The 19,425-nt window shown below is 47.6% G+C and overlaps 2 protein-coding genes across 2 annotated transcripts; one reads left to right on the forward strand and one right to left on the reverse strand.

Moving 5' to 3' along the window:
- The first annotated feature begins 16,202 nt into the window (after window positions 1–16,202).
- LOC121589751 (60S ribosomal protein L44) lies at window positions 16,203–17,118 on the forward strand. The gene is made up of 3 exons (XM_041908863.1): window positions 16,203–16,301; window positions 16,557–16,730; window positions 16,839–17,118. The coding sequence occupies exons 1-3, from the start codon at window positions 16,299–16,301 to the stop codon at window positions 16,974–16,976; spliced, it is 315 nt and encodes a 104-aa protein (XP_041764797.1). The 5' UTR covers window positions 16,203–16,298; the 3' UTR covers window positions 16,977–17,118.
- A 49-nt stretch (window positions 17,119–17,167) lies between these two features.
- Window positions 17,168–18,758, reverse strand: LOC121590763. The gene is made up of 3 exons (XM_041910725.1): window positions 18,751–18,758; window positions 18,043–18,531; window positions 17,168–17,720 (listed from the first exon to the last, which is right to left on the reverse strand). The coding sequence occupies exons 1-3, from the start codon at window positions 18,756–18,758 to the stop codon at window positions 17,168–17,170; spliced, it is 1,050 nt and encodes a 349-aa protein (XP_041766659.1).
- Window positions 18,759–19,425: the final 667 nt, after the last annotated feature.

The raw sequence follows: 19,425 nt of genomic DNA on the forward strand, positions 1-19,425 counted from the left end.
GGCAGTGGCGCAGATGACTAGCTTCTGGAACCGACGCCTATGGGAATCGGCGAACCCTAGAGCAAAGGTCTGCCGGCTTCCATCTGACATATGGCCCCCAACAGGGGCTGGCTCGAGCACAAGTGGCTTCTGGGGGGGGGGGGGGGGAGAGAGCTTTTCCTTCTAACTCGGCTCGGCGTTCCACTGTCCGGCTACTGCTTCGCGAGTGAGGCTTCGCGTTGTGCGTGGTTGCGTGGAAATGTAATTAATACTCAGCTGACCTACTTCAGTACGGGCTGCTGTTGCCGGCACGGCCACCACGGGTTCAGCGGGTAGTGGAACTAAAGCAGAGGGGAAAAGTGCGAATGGATGCGCGGATGGAGAAGCGGCGCATGAGTTACGATGCTGGCAGTCGTTTATCTCGGAGGCTATGGGAGTCCAAGACGAATGGCACGAAGACCACGGACACAGCAGTGCACACGCACGTGCATGATGAATGCCAGTAGATTAGAAATTGATTGAACTGTGAATTAATCTATGATTCCTGAAACTGATTGCAGAGATGTTTTTGATCTTTTCGAAAGGAAGATCGGTTTAAATTTTAAGCGAACTTTTAAAAAAATGTATAGATATATTTATTGAACGTAATTAATACGTAAACAGAGATTGAATCCTTAGATACAGGTAGTAAAAAATCATTGTTAACGCATGAGATCAATTGACATGCATAGTATGTCTTTTACTGTTAAATGTATACTTCTTCTAATGCTCTAACATTGTCTCTAGTTAATTATTTCATGATGTTACTATTGTTTTGTAAATTTGACCTCTGTTTACAGCCACGAATCGAATATTGTACATTAAAATTAATTCTATGCTCGCTCCTTTAGTAAGAAAGCCATCTTTTACTGGTGTTCTATCTTTCACTCAAAATCTTGAATAATAATCAGAACGAAGCGATTTCTCACAGTTATGCAAATGGATGAAACATTCATGTACAACATGTGTGTTTGCAACATTTCGTCTTATCAATGCTTTCGTATCATTTTTCCTGCAAGGCTGTGGTACGCGGTTGAAATAAATGATGCTCAGTTGAATTTCTTTTCAACCAATAATGCGTACAAATCAATAACGCACTTGAAATGGTCAATCGCTGACGTTCCTTTCTTTTTTGTGTACTCCCGTCAACGGCCCAAAAAAGAAAAACACGCAACTGTCCTCAGGATACTGCCCCGAGGCTGCTTGCTCTTGGACGCACCAGGCCCGGGATATGCTTATGCGTGAGGTGAGAAAGAAGCAACAAAGCAAAGGTACCAATCTGCACAAAAGAACTTAACATAATAACAATAAGCAGTAGGTAGTGGGAAAGCAAAACGACATAAACCGACAGAATATCTGCGAGCAAAACAACAACAGAAGAAAGAACCAACAAAAAAAAAACACTCACACACACACACACAGCTGACAACGGACAACGGAAGAAGGCACAAAAAGAAATCATCATCGTCATCATAAGGTAAGGTAACCAAATTCAGGCCCCAACCATGAGCCGGGAAGTTGGAATCCTCGCCTTCTACAGGGAGCAACGAATCCGCTACGCGCGCATTCAACGGGGCACGCAAATTAATATTCACCTCGTTCTCGTGCCACCGGTGACAGATTATATGCCACATTTTCGGCTATTTTATGCGAAATAAATGTAGATGGAACGGTGGTGCAGAAAGTAAATGCCCAGCGCTCGAATGTCACCGTTTTATTGCGCCCGGAACAATTGTGCGTGTTGGCCACAATTTGACAGCTTGTGATGAGCGAACAAAGCCTCCAGGACAGGACAACGCCGCCAATGGTGAAGAAGCAAGGATCTTTGCTGCTCGTTTTGCTGAGCAGAAATAAAATTCCAAACGTGCTGCAAAACAATTTGATACAATAATCCCCGCTGTCGATGGGGACCGCAGCAGAGCTGCATAATGAAACGATTAGTACGCCCTTAATCACGACGAGTACGACCGTTTAAAGCGCTCATTGTCGGTTGACTTTAGTACTGGGGGGAATGTTTCACCTCCACATCCACCACACCGCTTCACGCACGTTATGAGTTGTCGCGCAGATTCCAAACTTCAGTCCAGTTTTGTTGTGTCTTTCTTACGTATTTTTATAGTGTTTGACTTTTGTTGGAGCAAAGCAAAGGAGAGACAAATAAAACATCATCAAACAAGGTTTTGGCCCGATGGAGGAGTGATCGCTGAACATGCCAAGGCGCATCGGTGCTGGCGTTGCAAGGCGCTATATCATCGTCAGTTTGTCTCTTCAAAAGGACACTCCTCAAATTTTGCCTCCTTCGTATGTGGGCTTGTGTGTGAGGATAAAGCCAAGGCACGAGGATTGAAACGAAAACAAAACATGTAAAAAGCAAACTGAAGAAAGAAGCGCAAACAGAACGCAAGTACAACATAGGATTGAAATGTAGCAGTGTGTTTTAACGACTTTGGATGAAGCTGGGATGAAAAGAAAGAAGATCGTTTCGAGTATCTCTCTCTCTGTGGGGGGGCCAGGCGCGATGTGGTCTGTCCTTCTGTCCTTTCGCTGGCGAAGATGATGCAAGCTGAAAAACATTCGACAGCAAATTGAGGACAAGATTGTACCCCGCAAAAAAGGGTAGAGTGAGGTTGGTGGAGGAGCAGAATTAAAAAAAAACTCCAATGTCCAATTTTCGATTGAGGGAGAAAAAAAGTTTCTTTTGTATCTTTAGAATGAGTCTCATTGTTGACTTGCTGATTTAAAAAAAATACGAAGAAATTCAGTTTTGCTATTCTTGAATGATTTTTTGTTTAATTCTTCCATTTTTCATTTCAAAAGTAAGAATTAAAGTAATAAGACGCCCCATCGACTCGGTTACGGTAAATGTGCACGGGAACGCAGCGCGTAAAGATCCTCCTCACGTATTCCATAGGCGGCGACGGAAATTATAAACCCATAAGAAGCGGCACGACAATAACTGCTATAATACGTAAAATAAAGTATTCCATTTTATGGCGCTCAATGGCGGCCCGAGGTTAACGTGTCCTGAATATCTGCGCACGCCGGTCTCTCCAAGGGGGTGAAGGTGGTTTGGCCGTGCGATCGCACCGGTGCCAAGTCGGAACCATGTTGAGTATCCTTTACATTCTCTCGTTGCCTGTAGCAACGGTGTCGATGACATGCGCTACCAGTGGAAGGGCGCCCTTAGTAGGGAGAGGATAAACAAAGACGGTTAATTAAAAATAATTACAAAAGTCGTCTCTGTACTTACGGCTAACGACGATGGTTTTCGATTTCCGTTTGATTTCCGATTGTTTCAAACAGCCGCCACAAATGCGCATCATCAATGATCGTAGCATAATCGTTGCATCGTCATTCAGTGCGATCGCTTAAATCGGTTCAATCGGGTTGCACACGTCATAAGCTGCTTGTGCACGGCAAGAGAAAGGATCTTACTGAAGCGCGGCATTTCAGTAGCCAAACGGCAATCACCGCCTTGTGTTCTGGCTTGTCTGGAAGACTCCCGGGGCGCTTCGTCGGTTCGTTCGTCCTCTTTTCCGGCTACATTTGCAAATTAATCCTTCGCCACCATCAACACGGAGTGCGATCGGTTGTGTGGTGATCGTATTCCATAAATTACACTCAAAAAAAGCAACGAACAACGATGGTCAATCCTTTCAGTTTTGTTGACAAAAATGGTGAGAAAAAGGCTCGCACAAGTAATGGTAGCTTGCGATAAGCGTGAGGGAGCGAGGGAGAAAGAGCGTTCGGATATACTTACGCATAGCTTTTGCATTGCACTTTATGTGCAATATAGCTGCAGATGGAGCTCCGGCCATAAAATCAACGATGTAGCACTCCCACACTCCCAGTCCGGTCCCGACCACAGAGCGAGCGAAACCGTTTTACCCCATACGATGGTGATTGTTATTGGGTTTTTGATAACGTCTGATAAGGGGTTTTCCTTTAGTTCGGGATCCGGGTGGGCTTTGTCTTTAAATCCCGTGCGGATATCGTTTGCGCAATACTGCACCACCAATCGAAGTGAAAGCAACACGAAAATAATGTGCCGCGGGTCCCTTCCAACGGTTCCTTGAAGGATAAACATTGTGGAGTATAAATGCTTTTCGGTATATATATATGTGTGTGTTTTGGTATAAAGTGTCAATTGCGAGGGCAAGCTGTATAGATTGACTACAACCGCAACGCAATAAATAAGGCGATTTGTCAAAACATAAAGCAATAAAGTGTCAATGAAGATTATGTTATTATTTTTCAAAGACCAAAAGAATTAATTTTGCCACGCTCACCTCTTCGGCGGGGCCATGCACCCTCGCCATGTAGTAATATGAGTGTAACCTATGGTCCCGGCACATCTAACGGGCTCTTCGTTTTATTATCATCACAATATGCCGAAAGTCACTGCAAGCTGCGGCAACGACAACTTTCAATTGCATGTGAAGCCCCGTTTTACGGCCTTTATGTACGAGATCTATTGAATAGGACGGGTTGGATTAAATTCATGCTTATGCAAAGCGGCCTCCTAAGCAACCATCCCCGCGCACAAGTTGCGGTGTACGTGAGGCACGATGGCCGATTGTAGTTAACTTTATAGAAGCGTTACACCAGCGTTCGAGCCTTCCCGCTAAAGGCCTCGTGAATATTAGCGATTTTATGGAATCCGAGTCTCATCCCGGCGCACCGCAACCATTAGGGTAATGATCGTCGTCGTAAAACCGTCGGCGAGTAAAGGTCTACCAGAGGCATTTAATGTGGGCCTTCCCTAAATCCGCTAGGCAGCAGTGGACCGACAGTGAAAGGGAACGAAAAGTCATCCTCCTGGGCCGAAACTGTGCACTGTTGGGGAATAGAGCAGCGTTTGAAGAGCAAATGGGCACCATCTGTTCGTTGATACGGTTGGCTCGTTGGAAAGGAATGTAGCCAAAGCGAATCTTCACGGCCACACAAAAGTGTCCTGCGTGCCCGGGAGTTTGAGAGTGTGGTAGAGTGGAAGCAAGCAGAAGGAAAAACAGTTACTTGCCCAATGGCACAACTCCAAACGGTAGGGAGCACAGCTTCCTTAACCACTGCATCCTCTCCAGCATCGATCGAGAGCAGGTTCTTCTGGTGTTCAAGCATTCTCTCCCCATACCCATACCTTGAAGCTGTTCCCAATTTACTGCTTTGGAGCAACAAGGAAAACCTACCCGAACTGGAATCTCAGGATATCGTGTGATAGACCCCGGCTCTAGGGTCTAGGACAGGTCTCCCGCTCTTCCCTTTCTCCTCACACCCGAACCGGATTGCTAACGAACGTCCGGCAAGATCGTAACCTGATTGTGTGGAAGCATCCTGCCCTGTGTGTCTGTAGGTTCCATCTTGAGTCGTTTCTCATGCTGGGACGCCTCGCTAAGGAGCAAACTAGCAACGTTGGAGAGTACTTACCCATCAACTCCAATGCGCGAGGCCTGGGATTCGAGTGCTGGTCGGTGGAGTTTCCTGCCTACCTCCCCAAACGGCAAACCAGGATCGTGAAACCGAAGAAAACAGAGAGAGAGATAGAGAGAGAGCGCGCGAGATAGGGATCGTTCCATGCAACAAAACGGCCCAGTGCTTATGGAAGGAAAAAAGGAAAACGCAAAAGTCATTCAACTTGGGCCTCCGGGGTATGCCGGACACGAAACACTGGCGGCGCTCGATAATGGAGGAGGATAGCCGAACAGTGCTTGGGGAGGGACGTGGGAGGTTGGGGACCTGCTCGCCTAGCAGCCAGCGCTGTGTGGTTGGGCAGGCTTTCCGCCTTCCTGCCATGTGGCCATCGACACGCGCTCTCTCTCTCTCTCTCTCTCTCTCTCTCTCTCTCTCTCTCTCTATTGCCGGTTTGCCATGATGATCACATCGCATCCCCAATCTTTTTCCACGAGGCTTTTCGTTCCATTCGCTTCGCGCTTCGTTCGTTCCCATAATAGGCGATCTCCGGCGAGCCGCCGCACGGCTGATCAGTGCAGGAATAGAAAAGTCTAGGAACGTTCAAGTCAAGTCTGCGCTGCCCCCGGGAGTTGTGCCATCTTCATGCCCGCTTCTCGTGCTTCTGCGAGCCAGCGGAGAACAGCCGTTCTGTGTAACGAAAAACATCGGGCCGGAAAGGAACAGCAAGGCGCAGGCAGTGTGAGTGACCGGTTAATTTTTATTTTTTGATTATTTTTTTTTCGCTGTTGTTCGTTTTTTTGTTGTTGTTTTTTTTTCGATGATTTCCCTGTCTCGGTTGAGTTGGATACTGAGGCTTTGTGAAAGGAATGTATTGGGAAATCGGGCCGGTAACGCAATGGAGCATAAGTTCGGACGGAGAAGAGTTACAGCAACGGAAGCCATGTGCTCAACAGGGATCGTGTTTAGAAGAGTTTTTCCCATTTTCACATTACAATGGAAGCATATGGAAAAGGTCAGCTAGCTGAAACATTCAGTACAACAACAATAATAATGTCTTAACAGAGAGAATAGTCTTAAAAGTTGTATTGCAAGGACAAGTTTTATTACAATAATTTACCCTCCAACCTAAATTTGGCATGAAAAACGAGCAGGATCGCACAAACAACCACCCGACTGGGAGCAGCAGTGGAAGTAGAAGTCCCATTGCGTCAAACTGACAAATGGCTCCAAAATCACTCACGCCTCACTTACTCTCGGGGCTGATTTGTGGCCACTCAAAGGGGCGTAACGAGCGACCATCTTCACGCTGGTGTGGCTTACCCGGGCGAGCTTTTGCCGGTCGTAAAATGCAAGCGAATGATATGACACTTAACACGTCCGGCGTCCGGGGCAAGTAAATCACGCCCAAACGCGGGGAAAATGGGGAAATTGGGTGGAATTGTGATCGTGTGAGGGGAGAAAGTTACGAAGATCATCCAAACCACAGCTCATTCCAGAAGCAAAAACGCTCCAGAAACAAAGTCAGACCGAAACCCTCAAATTGGAGGGAAAAGATAAAGTCGATACGGAGCGAGTTGGATGGAATTAAAAGGTTAAAACACACACACACACCATGGAAAAAGAAATGTCATTTTCCCTTTCCCGATCCTAGATCCGAAAACTGGAGTACGATCCAGTGCCACGTTTGTCGAGACGCTAAAAGGGAGCCAAGCAGAAATATCTGAACCCTCCCGAGCTGCGCCAGCCAGGGTGAAAAGATCGAGCGGCTAAAGAACATTAAAAGCTCATGTCGTAACGTGAGACTCCCCGTTCACTTTGTAACCATCTGGATCGTTGGACTAATTTGTTCGTTGATCTTTTTTTTTAATTTGCTTTCTTTTTTGTTCCCTTACAAATCTTGTGCCGCACTGTTGCAAAGGAACAGAAATGGTTTCTTAACAACAGTCATGCTCGATCGACCGAGGATCAGCAAATGGTTCAACTCTCTGCTCTGCTGATACCGTGCTTTGATTGGTTTTGCGTTTCATTCCTGTTGCCATAGCATTGGATTGGAGTGCGATATCGATCTCGGAGGATATTGCAGTAGGCGACAAACTCCACAGCACACTCTTGCCATCTTCATCGGCAAACGTAAACCTTGCGATCGCCCTCTTTAGGACACATCCTCTGCTGGGGACAACAAATCATCAAAAACAAGCTTATCAGTGTACGTTTAAACTGCGATAGGATAAGACCAGGTAAATGAATAAAAAACCACTTGGCTCTCAAGGTGAAGACAACGCGCGCTGCGCAGGAAGCTTTCAGCAGCTTTCTGTCATCGGAGGTCGGAGCACGGACTTCGCGATCATTTCCTTTCCGGTCCCATCCAGGAACCATCGACCAGTGGGGAATGGGATGGTGAGTATATGCGCTGATCTGCTTCAGTTTGCTCGCACTGTGCCCGCAGTTTAAAAACGTTGGCTGGAGGTTGTTTTTTTTATTATTGCCTTTATTTATCCAACCCCGGCCAAGACACTCTCCAGGCGAACAAACGCGTACGTCACACACACACATGGTGCGGTTTGTTTTATGGCTGCTGATGTCGCGGAGTCATTTACATTTCTACACCATAAAAATCCTGGATTGCTATGTTTTTCTTTGATTATTCTTTTTTTTTACTCGCTCAACCGCTCAGCCTGGTCGGCTTTTGCTTCCTTTGCCCTTTTTCGTGCTGGAGAGTGGGAAGGTTTTCGGTTGCTACGATCATCGGTTGACGGGGTTGTCTTTCTTTCTTCCCGCTATCTAAATGTTGCGTTTCGCTTCGTCTTCTTCTCCCGTTCTTTGTTCGCGCTACCTTTTGCATCCTTTTCTGAGCCCCGCGAGCGTGTGGTTGTTTTCGTGTTTTGCGATTGATTGTGACTACTTTCTTCATATTTAAAAATGCGCTACCTATGGGACACCGTTCGGGTGGTGTCCTTCCAACAAGCAATTAACGTCCGATCGTGTGTTTACTGCAACTGTTTTTATTGTTTTTGAAAATGAGCGGCAAGGAGAGACACCCATTAGACACCGACATCAATGTGAGTCCTTTTTGTGTGACCTCATTTTTAGCGGCCACTTTATTACTTCGTACGATTTATTGACGTGTGCGCACCCTCCGATCACTCGATTCCTTTTGCAATCGACAACGGGATCACCTTTCTCGGGATCTCACAGATAAAAAAAAAAGAACTTTATAAAACAACAACAGATTGCCTTCCCTTTTCCGAGTGTTTCTTTTTTTTTCGAGGGCGTGCGCATTTGATTGATCGTTAACGATCGTAAATAGTTCGATGCAGCCAAACCGCGATGCGCGAGGCGTCCGAAATGGGTTTTACGATCGTTTTCACCCTCGGTTAACTGTCTGATTGAATTATGCTCGATCGGTGAAGCGGTAGCAGGCATGCGTAAATGAAGATGAGAGAGAGAGAAAGAGAGAGAGAGAGAGAGAGAGAGAGAGAGAGAGAGAGAGAGAGGCAGATAAATGGTACTAGTACTCCGTTATCATCTGGAACTGGGTTTTATGACTAAAAGTGTGCTTTCGAAAAATGATGATATTCAAAACAAACGGGACCGATCGTGACCATCCTGTATCTTCCATCAGAGAGCTCATGGCGAACGAATTCAAAACTAGATCATTCAAATTGCTTCAGTGTCACGGATCTGGCTGCGAAACAGCATATTTATGTTCCACACACACACACACTCGCACACTCGCTCAAACGCTCTTCGCCGGTTAAAAATCCCTTGAAACCACAGGAATGTACTTTAGCCGTGACATGATGCGATGCGCGTCCACCGTTCCGACTCGCTTGCCCGGGGAATCCTTCGTCTACGATCGGACGGCGATGGACGACACAGAGCCTCACGCACGGCTGGTTGCCCCGATCGCCGGTTGTGCAATTGCTGCTGCCGCCGCCGCCGCCACCTCCACTAATAAGCAACGTTTGGAGCCAATGTCTGCAGGACTGCCAAACCTTACCCAACGACTCCAGCGCCGCCATAGGCCGCAATCCAGCTCGGCCAACGTACATTCCACGTCACACAAATACACACACACACACACAATCAACCTTCCGAACCCAACCCAAAGGGTGTGTTTTGCCGCGTGTACGCATCACCGGGCGCACCCAACCGTGGCAGCACCGTCCGAGTCCGAGAGGACTGAACCGTGGTAGGACTGGCCGTGGCCGAGGCACCGACTAAATCGTACGGAAACCGCCCAACCGGAACGGGAATCAACCCCTCCTGCCTATGTCTCCACCCCACCCAACTCCAGCAACAGATTGCAGCTGCAAAAGGGCCCCTACCTCTGCTCCTCTCCAACCATCCCCCACGACTTGGTGACTTATGGAACAACTAACCTCCCAGCCAGTCGCGTTATGCGCTATTGCTCAAAAGCTATTGCTGTCAACTAAGCTGGGGGCAAGCTGGGCGTGGGCTGGGCGGTCCACTGATCCACTGATTCCGGGTTGTGTACGCGGGTTCATCGTACGGTTCCGGGTGCGACACATCCGGTGCGGTGGCCGGGTCCCAGCCAAGGACCGACCGCTCTGCCGAAGCCCTGCATCATAACTATGCATCCTGGTCCGGGCGTTGAGTTGGGGACGTTTTACGACCTCGCCGAAATCGTTTATAATTACTGTACGTTCTCTTTCCTTCGCCTCGATCGTTTGGTCGGGTCCGCGGCACTGCTCCTTCCTTAAACGATGTACAAGGTTTCGCTTCTTGTGCGTTTCGTGTTTTCATCTTCGTCTTCTTCTTCTTCTTCTGTTGGCCTCACACATTATGGATCTTATGTTTCATCTGTTGATGCAATGAAGAGTCTGACGAATATTCGGAACAGGCCACTTGTTTTATGTGCAATTGTTCGGCGAATGGCGAATGGGTTCAACAGTCCAGCCATGAGCATTGCCTGCTAAACCGACCACTGCCGAGTCGGTTTTGGACCTGATGATTCTACCTTCCAGATTGTTAGAATTGTGGCTTACTTACGGGCAAAATGCTCCCGGGTTTTGGTTTCACCGCTTTTTGGATTATTATTTCATGCATCCCTCCCCTCATATCGCATCTCCGCTTCACTCCGGGCACCAAAATTCTGGATTCATTCTTCTAATTATGAGTGTTAATCCTTCCGCGCAAAGTACCCAATAAAACTCCACCAGAACCAAAGCCGCAAAGCCGAACCGTAAACCATTAATTCCACGTTTGATTGAATATCCGCCGTCCGCTCGTACACGTTCGTTCGTTCACTAACAGGGCCTAGACGACAACGGCGACGGTCATTGGGGCTCTAACGATCAGGTGGAAAGCATGGCGGATCCTTTCATCCAAAACCAGAGGCCTGGGAGACGTGGATGAGGGACGGTGGAATTAAAAAAACTCACACACACACACATTGGTATTCCTTTCATCAAGCCTAGACATTCAATGTTTGGTGGGGTTCCATCCATGGGATCAGTGCGACAGGGCCATTTTTGTTGGTTTATGTGGGAAAACGAGCGGCGAAGGTCAACGATGATTAGCTACTATTTACTCATTACACTGCCGGGTACGACGTGTGTATCCGTTGGTGTCCGCTTCTCTAGTCCTGGTTTTGTCGCTCCAAGTAGGGCTTACCTATAGGGTGGGCGGACCGCTGTGTTCCTGTGGCGTAAGAGCTTATTTTCGTGTTGGTGTTGGATTATCCCGCAAGTATCAGAATAAAGACACGGAAATGGAATTTTACGGATAGCGAATTGCGCCAAGAATGTGCGATGCGAGGGATATTGTCAGTAGTTTTTGGAGAAGAGTTCTGTAAAAATGCCGTACGATTAAAAGCTCATCAGCGAGAGGCGATGAACGCGTATGGGATATAACGATACTTGAAATTTGTACCTTTTTAGAGCAAAAAAGGTTGCAATCGTAGGTAGCAATAAAGATAATTCTATTTGCTTTGCAAACAAACTAACTCAGCAACAAACACACCTAAAAACTACACGCGATCAACAAGAAACGTTTCGTGCGATCGCCAAAAACAAACTCGCGATCAAAAACCAAGAGATCTACAACCAACAATGCTACAAATATAGAGACAAATGTGAAAACTATGTAAAAGAACAGCAAAGTGTTACCCTTCCGTCAAATAACGGAAGCAGCAGGATGCTTCACTCTCAGCCCTTCCGAACAACAAAGTCACTTTAAAAAAATGGAAAAGAAAGGAAAAGAAAAGAACGATCATACCAACCCAACCAAACACTCCAATCTCACCAAAAAGGAAATGAAAGCAAAGCTCACGAGAGGTAAATTAATTTATGAGTTGAACTTTTATTCGTCCCCGTTTCGCCCCCCCCCCCCCCCTTTCAACTTCTCTGTCGGATATCTTAAACGCCATCTCGCTCGTCTGTTCACTTCCTTTAGATTTTTCATCATGTTGTTTATTCCACCCTCCTTTACTGTAAGCCGGGCTGCTGGCCATCGCTCTGCAAGCGTATGGTGTGGCTTGCCTTCCTGTACTTGCTCGGTTTAAGGGTTTTTGCAACATCCCAAGGGAACAGAGGGAAAGAGATACGCGCGGTGCCGCTGTTGCGTGCATTTATGTGTCTGATGTTTAATTGTTGCGTCCTCCCGTGCGAAAACAAACACGAAGAAGCCCTCTCTCCCTCTCTCTCTCTCTCTCTCTCTCTCTCTCGATCGCTAATTAGCATGCAGTCGCAGCGTTGCAGAGGGGTCGAGGGGGGGCGAACTGTCTTTCCCATTACCGGAAGCATCTTTATCGATCGGTCGCAATAATCGGTGCGCAAACATGTGCGCAAAACATGAGCGCAGAACACGTGTTGGGTTGGGTTTTTTTGGTAACTTTTAATTTAGATTTGATTTTGCGAATTCAAGTAACGTTCTAAAAGCCAATTTTAAAAACTTGTATAGGTGAACATCAAGAACTAACGGTTCTATTTGAAGTCAACATTGCATTGGCACCTCATTTCGCAATCCTTCCCGCTGTCGTTGTCGCCAGTTTTAAAAGGACCGTTAACGCAGTTTTGATATCTAATTTATTCCATTCCATTTCCGGGCTCCATCTTTTATCCGGGCTCCTTTGCTCCCACCTTGTTTGTGCCGTGGCCGAGTGCTTCCGGGAAGTAATCTATCCTGCCCTCCCGTATGGGTTATGTCTTCCCGTTGCCCTGCTCGCCTGTCTGTTGCACACAACAATTCACTCCACTGCTCCAAGTGTACCCGAAAGGGTCAAGATATTCGGCCAGCGAGGCCTCGAGGACACCGCCGGTTCAAATGGGTCATTGGCAATGGAATCGCTTCGAACGTTCGCGACAGGATGAAAGAGAGAAATGCATTAAGGGACGGGAACCGAAAACGGAAAGCCACTCCAGCCACTCTCATCAACTCATCGACCACGAATGTGCGTATGCAAATGGAGTGGTGGGGGTCGTATAATTTTATTGAATTGTGCCCGGTGAGTTGGCCCGCACCAGAAGATCCCTTTTTGGAGTGCAGTGGCTGGGGAGAGGGTTTGAACTGCCGCTGACTTGCTGATGCTCCGTTTCGTGATCCATCAATACCTCTTCCCTCTTCGCGATAGTAACGAAAAATGACTACCGATAAAGCGTTTTTGATCGGTTTAAAATTATTTCGTTCCCCTTCGATCTTACCGCGTGCTCCAATCCAATGCATGGATGCACTTTTTCCTTTTGCTCGCACACTTGTTGCCCCATCGCACTCGCACGCGGAGCAGTTGTGGAGATTCCTTTATTGGAGTTTTGTTTATCGGCCGTGTGTGTCTGTGTGCAGTGGCCTCGGACCATCTTTCCGGAGTAGTGATGAGCTCTCTGGAGCGCACCCACAACTCCGATCCGACTCCGACTATTGTTAATTAGATTACGGCTCTGGCAAAATGGAATCACTAGATCTGCCCAGAGTCGGAGTCGCCCGGAGTCGTCCGGAGCCATCCGGAGCCGTCCGGAGTCGTTCGGAGTCGGAGTCGTTCGGAGTCGGATACCACCGGAGTTGTCCGAGTCGTTCGGAGTCGTCCGGAGTCATCTGGAGTCGTCTGGAGTCGATCGGAGTCGGAGTCATTCGGAGTCGTCTAGAGTCGATCGGAGTCGCCCAGAATCGGAATCGGAGTGAGTCAACAGGAGCCTTGGTTTAATGTGGCTCAATAACTCCGGACGACTCCTGACGATTCCGAACGACTCCGGACGACTACGACTCCCAATGACTACGGGTGACTCTGGACGACTCCGGAAGACTCCGGATAATGCAATACGGACCTACCTTCCGGAATCGATTCCAAATTTATCGGAGTCGGATCGGAGTCGACTCCAGATATTTGCCAACTTTACCCATCATCACTACTCCGGAGTGTCTGTGAGGTGTCGTTCGCTTCAGGCGACATTATCCTCCCCATTTTTTCCCCCACGATAGATGCGAACACCTGATGGAAGCGCGCACCAGGCTTCGGCTACTATGGCAACGACAACGATGGCGCAACAATCGATCAGATGCGTTTGATGTACAATTAAGCAGGCTGCCCTGAATGCAACACAAACTGAAAGTTGTTTAAAGGGTGTCGGGAAGCAAACCACGAAACTTTCATCAGAAGAAAGCCGGGCAGGCACCGTTTTTGATAAGTGATAGGTGATAGGTGGTCCTATTTCGAAGACTTCGTCGAAACCAAAGCGGGACAGTCACCAAACGATTCCTTTCAGCGCAGTTGAAAAGCCTTGTAATGCGCAGTGTTTGGGCATGTCCGTGTGTGTGTGTTTGCTTGGTTAGTGATGTTGCAAATGAATGCGTAAGCCGCAATCGAAATCAGACTGCCAGCAGACTGTTAAGATTACAATGGTGCGCAAAAGCGATGAGCGATTCGTTCGTGCTCTGCGTGTGAAGGAAAGTTTGTTGCGCTGCCAGTGAGTGAGAGCCGGTCAGTGGCCGGTGGGAAAGGTTTTTTGAAGGAAGGAGGCCAAATACAGGAAAAAAAACTACAGCAACTCTCAAACTGGGAAGATGCACACGGTGGAACGTGCGGAGGTTGGGCATTTCACAGGGATAGCGCGTCGGGATGAACGGGCAAGTAGAGGGTCGGAAGGGAGAAATAATAAAATAAACAACGGAATCAGCAACGGAATCGGAGAACCGAGGCGAGGAAACTGAGAACGAACCCCTCGCCGTGATAAGGAGTGGTGGGTCGCTCGCTCGCTCGCTCGCTTCCTCTCGTTCGCTCGATCGTTGCGTCAGACCCATTCCCAGAAGTGGTCCAGGGATGAAGTATCATTTGAAGAGGGGTAAGGTTTTATTTTATTTATCTTTCCCTCCTTTCTGCCCCCGTCCTCGTCCGGTGCGCACCATCATCCCAGGTGGTGGTGTGGTTTTGTGCGGAGGAATCGACGGCAATGACGATGGCAATGGGCAGTTGTGTGGCATCGGTAAGGACGATCGTTCGGTTTGCCCGGTTCCATACCAATTTGCACTGAGTACTGGAAGTGGAAGAGCAAGAAGAAGAAGAAGAAGAAGAAGAAGAAGAAGAAGAGGAAAAAGGTAAAATTTAATGTAATCCAACATTCAACGGAGCATTTGGAGAGCTACCACCACCATCACACACAGGGACACCCAGGTTAATGGGGGAAAGAAGCCAGGGATGGGCAACATGGCACCAAGGGGGGAAAGAGAGTGAGCGTGATATTGGAGAATGTCCAGCACAAACAAGCCAGGAAAATATGGAAGGAATTGAGGAGGCAATGGGGGGTTGTGGACTCACACCGGGGTGGTGATTGCGGTGTGTTTGGAGTAAATAAAAAATTTCTACTCCAATCAAAACCATAAAATGACAATTTATGTGCGAAGAAGACGCTCTCCAGTTTTGCGTACCGCAACCGATCGGCCCCGAAGGAGTGCGCGCATGGTTGTCCTCCAAAAAGGAAACGGAATGGAAACGGACGAACGGTACAGCAAACGGTCGGCGATCAGGGAAAGGTGGTGCAAGAGGGAGAGGGTGTAAGCGAGGCGCCAGCGACTGGATATTCAGGCCAGATGTAAAAGTGTGAGTATATTTGTCTCCGTGTGTGTGTGTCGGTGTATGTGTGGTTCAAAATTATGGGAAGAAGTGGACGATAAGAAGCGCAGGACACATGGACTGATCCAAGCAGTGATTGCTTACCGACGGGTTGACGATTACCACCAACGGAGGACATTACGGTAATGAGTCGGCAATAAAGGTGGTCTTATGGATATTTGATGCGGTGTCTCGCGGTGACATTCACTCTCCTCCCGAGTGCTAAATGGCCAAGTGTTCCCGTGTTCGAGTCGGGGTAAAATCTGACAAACCGGGAAAGCAATTCCCCAGCTACAAGTGTTTCACTTTAGCTGATGGGAACAGTTGATTGGTGTCCGATTTCCACTATTCAGCGCGCTGCAATTGTTGGTCTAGCATGTTTTATTACAAAGGACGACACAGTGTGTGTTTGAAAGTTTTGTTGGGGTGCTTTACATATTCAATATTTTTTTCTGTTCTAGGCATACAATTCTGTTAAAACATCTTTGCCATTATATAGAAACAAAATTAAATTGCTTGTTTTATCGTTGGATTGAGTAAAAGAAGCATACAGTGAATAAATTGAGGAAAATCGTAACGTATTCCCCTATCACATCTCTCAAAACGTTCATTTTGAATCATGTTCGAATTCACCCTCGAATACATCTTCGAACGCTTGCTTGAATGTTCATCCGATATTTCGAATTTTCTTGCAAATTGTCAATCCCGGAAACAGGCGTTCTGTCATCTGTCGCTGGACGACTGACGTTTACCGCTTGCTCTGTGCTTCCTCTTTTCGTTTGTGACTGAATCGACGAGAACATCCAAAATGGTACGTGATGGCTAAATTTCGCGATATTTTTGCCCTTTACGCGTTATTGATGGTGCAATTGCTATGCAATGGCCAAGCCAACCATTCCGCAAGTGCCCGAAATGAAGGCGTTCGGTGAAACGGACGTTCGAACGATGAATTAGAAACGATGTTTACTGGCACCGATTTGTGTGTGTGCGGGATTCTAAGGTTATGTTGTGCGCCTATACTAATCGGTTTGTGATCCACCGTTCCTCTATCCTCTGTCCTCTGCAGGTAAACGTACCGAAGCAGCGCCGTACGTACTGCAAAAAGTGCAAGGTTCACCGCGTGCACAAGGTGACGCAGTACAAGAAGTCCAAGGAACGACAGGCTGCCCAGGGTCGTCGTCGTTACGATCGTAAACAGAAGGGTTTCGGTGGTCAAACCAAGCCCATCTTCAGGAAGAAGGTAAGCAGACCGGCGAACCGTTGTGGGGTTGTTCCGCGCCAAAGACACGTTCGCTCTCACACACTCACACTCACCGTTCCGTGCTTTTCCTCTTCCAAACCCCACCAGGCCAAGACCACCAAGAAAATCGTGCTGCGTATGGAATGTGTCGAGTGCAAGTACCGCAAACAGACCCCACTGAAGCGCTGCAAACACTTCGAGCTCGGCGGTGACAAGAAGCGCAAGGGACAGATGATCCAGTTCTAAGCTGTTATCTATCGCCTCCGGAACGTGCGTTGGCGCATTCGGTTGTACGAACGCATCTTTCTGCAAAAAAGCATCGGGAATAAAAGATCAGCCCCTGTCCCCGGCGTCCGCGACGAGCAAGGGATGATGTGAGGAAGAACAACTCAAACGTCTGTACTGTAGTGATGTGTGCGCTATTTATTTAAGATATATCACCGGTTGGCTGTGCTTTGCTCGTCGGAACTTCCGCTGCTGGTGGTGCCGTTGTTGGTGGCCTCGTTTTCCAGCAACGATTGCCGTATCAGCTCCGCCATCAGGTTGCATCGCATCGGTTTGTCATTCTGGCAGCAGAACTCCTTGCCCGCCGAGAGGTTACTGTTCACCCAGCGGGGCGCACAGTTTTGGTAGAACAGGTAGGCTCGCTCCCGGAAGCAGTCCCGATCAATGGTGGCGCAGATGACGTTCTGCGAGTTGTGCAGATGCTTCACGATCGAGTCCAAACATTTGTTCGCACACTGCTTGTTGCCCGCAGCGGTGCAGGGGAAGTGCTGCATCAGCTCCAGCTGTATTCCAGGATTTCCTTTCGGCTGTTCCGTGCGATTGAAGCGGTTAAACTGCCCGGTGAGAAAGATGGCACAAGTGCACGGCACATTGGTGGCTGAATTGCGCTGCACGTCAGCTAGTCGAAACCGGGAGTACTTTCCACCCGTGGCCGCTCGTATCAGGACGAGGATGGTAAGCAGTCGGAGCAGGGTAGAACGTTTCCTTGGTGTATCCATTTCGGGCGGTAATCTAACAGTAACTGAGCGTGGCAAACTACACGTGAGCTAATACGGTGGTTTTTTACATCAACGTATAGAGGAAAAGTTGCGACGTCGTCTGCAGACGAGAGGAAAGGAGTTTACTTGGTCAACATACTTTATTGTTGTTTGTTTGATTAAACTACCCAAAATAGTCCACTTCAAGCCAGTATCCAGTACAAGCTGTAAATCTGGCCGTTACATCATTCCTGCAATATGCTCCCTTCGGAGATGCTTCATTCAGCAAAAAAGTAGCATTCACATTGTTATTTTACGCTAACTGTTTTCATTTCCGCACCGCAAACAGTTTCGCAATGCCCTCGAAAACAACGTGATCGCTTTGTTTGCTTTCGTACGAAACAGTTACAATTTTCCGCATTTCCTCCACCGTGACACTGAACTGCACCTCCTTGTCTAGCTGGCAACGGTTCGGGAAGCGAAAGTTCTGCGTCGTCACCACGAAGCCTGGAAAGTTGGAACCAATGATTCCCGCAATGACGCCATTCAGGAAGGCTCCATTCACGAACAGCTGCTCTTTGCGCTCACAGTCGTTCATCGCCGACACGTGGATTGGATTGCTGTCACCGGTTAGAGCGACAAACTGTTTAACATCGGTCTCGCGAAATGTTCTCGTCAAACGGAACACCGTCCCCACCGTAGGTTGCACTCGGGCGCTTGTGGCGCTCATCCATCGCACTAGCCTAGGCCCGTGCATAGTGCTACTGAAGATCGGCCACAAGTACGGTAGCAAGATTGGTAATTCGTGGATTTCCTGACTGCTTAAAACGTTCTAACAAATGCACCAAACCTTTGTCCTTCTTCAACTGGTCAGTGCTGGTATCATTCAGCAGGAAAGAATAGCACGTTAGCGCGTTGCAAACAATCTCACAGTCGGTTTGATATTTCTCCAGCAGCGCTCTAAGCTGGTCGTATCCGTTGCTTCGAACGATAAATTCTGCAATCGCTGGGTCGAGGGAAATGTTTGCCAGCCCTACGATTGCATGCAAAAGAAGCAGCCGGTCCACTACGCTTCCCGTGGACTGCTGAACGATATCGTAAAATAGCTCGTGTGCTTTTGCTTCGCGCAGAAATGTCCAATTGATCGGATCGTACGCAAAGTTTGCTAAATTGGCAGTCACTTGCTGTTGCGCTTCTGAAATAGTGGAAAAACATATTTTTAGGAAATGATAAGAGATTGTGAGATGCGTTGGGGTTTTACCTAAGTTGGACGTTTCGTAATACTCATCTACCAGCAGGCACAGGTACGCTCTTCGATTTATTCCTCCCGCAGGAGTTTTGCGCTTCAAACGTTCCTGTGTGCTGAACATTTCGAAAGGGAAGGTATAATGATTTAACGAAAACCTTTAAAATGCTGCTGATATCCGAGCGAAATCGTACCGGCAATTATTTTATTTTGTTCGGCGGCCTGCAATGTTTACAAAACAATCCATGTTGACAGCACGGGCAGATAAACTTTGCTACACTCGTGCGCAAAACTTGCGCAGTTCGATGATTGGAATGAAAATTTAATGTGGAAAACAGATAAAAAATAAAATGGTATGAAATAATTCTGAAAAAGACCGATTAATAACTCATTTCTCTTATCAATGTGTTCTAAAATGCATCTTTCATCAAATACAGATCCACAAAATAATATGAACCAATTGTCT

Source organism: Anopheles merus, chromosome 2R (assembly GCF_017562075.2).
Source record: "Anopheles merus strain MAF chromosome 2R, AmerM5.1, whole genome shotgun sequence".
In the NCBI taxonomy this organism is placed as follows: domain Eukaryota; kingdom Metazoa; phylum Arthropoda; class Insecta; order Diptera; family Culicidae; genus Anopheles; species Anopheles merus.

Coding starts and splice junctions, on each gene's coding strand:
- LOC121590763 (XM_041910725.1), bottom strand. Junction 17,721..18,042: donor CTGTTTGCGGTGCGGAAATG/AAAACAGTTAGC, acceptor GGATACACCAAG/GAAACGTTCTACCCTGCTCC.
- LOC121589751 (XM_041908863.1), top strand. Junction 16,731..16,838: donor AGCCCATCTTCAGGAAGAAG/GTAAGCAGACCG, acceptor AAACCCCACCAG/GCCAAGACCACCAAGAAAAT.